The following is a 596-nucleotide window of genomic DNA, read 5'->3' on the forward strand; positions in this document are numbered from 1 at the left end:
CTAACCTCGCGTCTTTCGCCGTGGGCGAACAAGTTGTCCTCCACAAGTCGGCGGCGCCTGCCCATGCATTCCGCGCACGTGCGGTTGGAATGTGTTCCAACGTCAAGCTGCGCAGTGCTTGGCACGGCCCCTTTACAGTTCTTCGCGTGGTCAGTCCCACCAACTACAAGCTGGACCTGCCCACCTCATGGCAGATCCATCCAACATTCTATGTGAGTAAACTCAAACGATATTTACCGTTATTATCTACACCTACGACCGATGAAGTGACAGCAACCGATCCTCTGGATCCCACGGCGGCTCTTCCTCTTCCACCGCCTCCGAGATCTCCTCCTCCCCCGACACCCCAGCCGTCGCCGCCCTCGACATCGGCACCACCACTTGTTGCGGCGCCGCAACCGCCCGCGCCCCAGCCCGATAATCCGCGACCGCTTGTCGCTCCGCCGCTGTCAACTGCCCATCCCGTTGATGTCCCGACGGCGGATTGTACCCCGCGAACGCGGATTCATCGGCCGCGCCGCCGACAATCGCGCTGCCATCTGCGCATCTTCGCGCGCCCACGCCGAGGAACTCGCCGTCGGCGAAGCCCATACGCT

The 596-nt window shown here is 62.2% G+C and overlaps 1 protein-coding gene across 1 annotated transcript; it reads right to left on the minus strand.

Annotated features, from left to right (window-relative positions):
• Positions 1-252: 252 nt before the first annotated feature.
• H257_16499 (hypothetical protein) lies at positions 253-591 on the minus strand (the record flags this gene model as incomplete). Its single annotated transcript, XM_009844946.1, has 1 exon — positions 253-591. One exon carries the CDS (start codon positions 589-591, stop codon positions 253-255), a length of 339 nt encoding a protein of 112 aa, XP_009843248.1.
• Between the last annotated feature and the right edge of the window lie 5 nt (positions 592-596).

The sequence above is a fragment of the Aphanomyces astaci genome, assembly GCF_000520075.1.
Source record: "Aphanomyces astaci strain APO3 unplaced genomic scaffold supercont1.87, whole genome shotgun sequence".
In the NCBI taxonomy this organism is placed as follows: Eukaryota; Oomycota; class Saprolegniomycetes; order Saprolegniales; family Verrucalvaceae; genus Aphanomyces; species Aphanomyces astaci.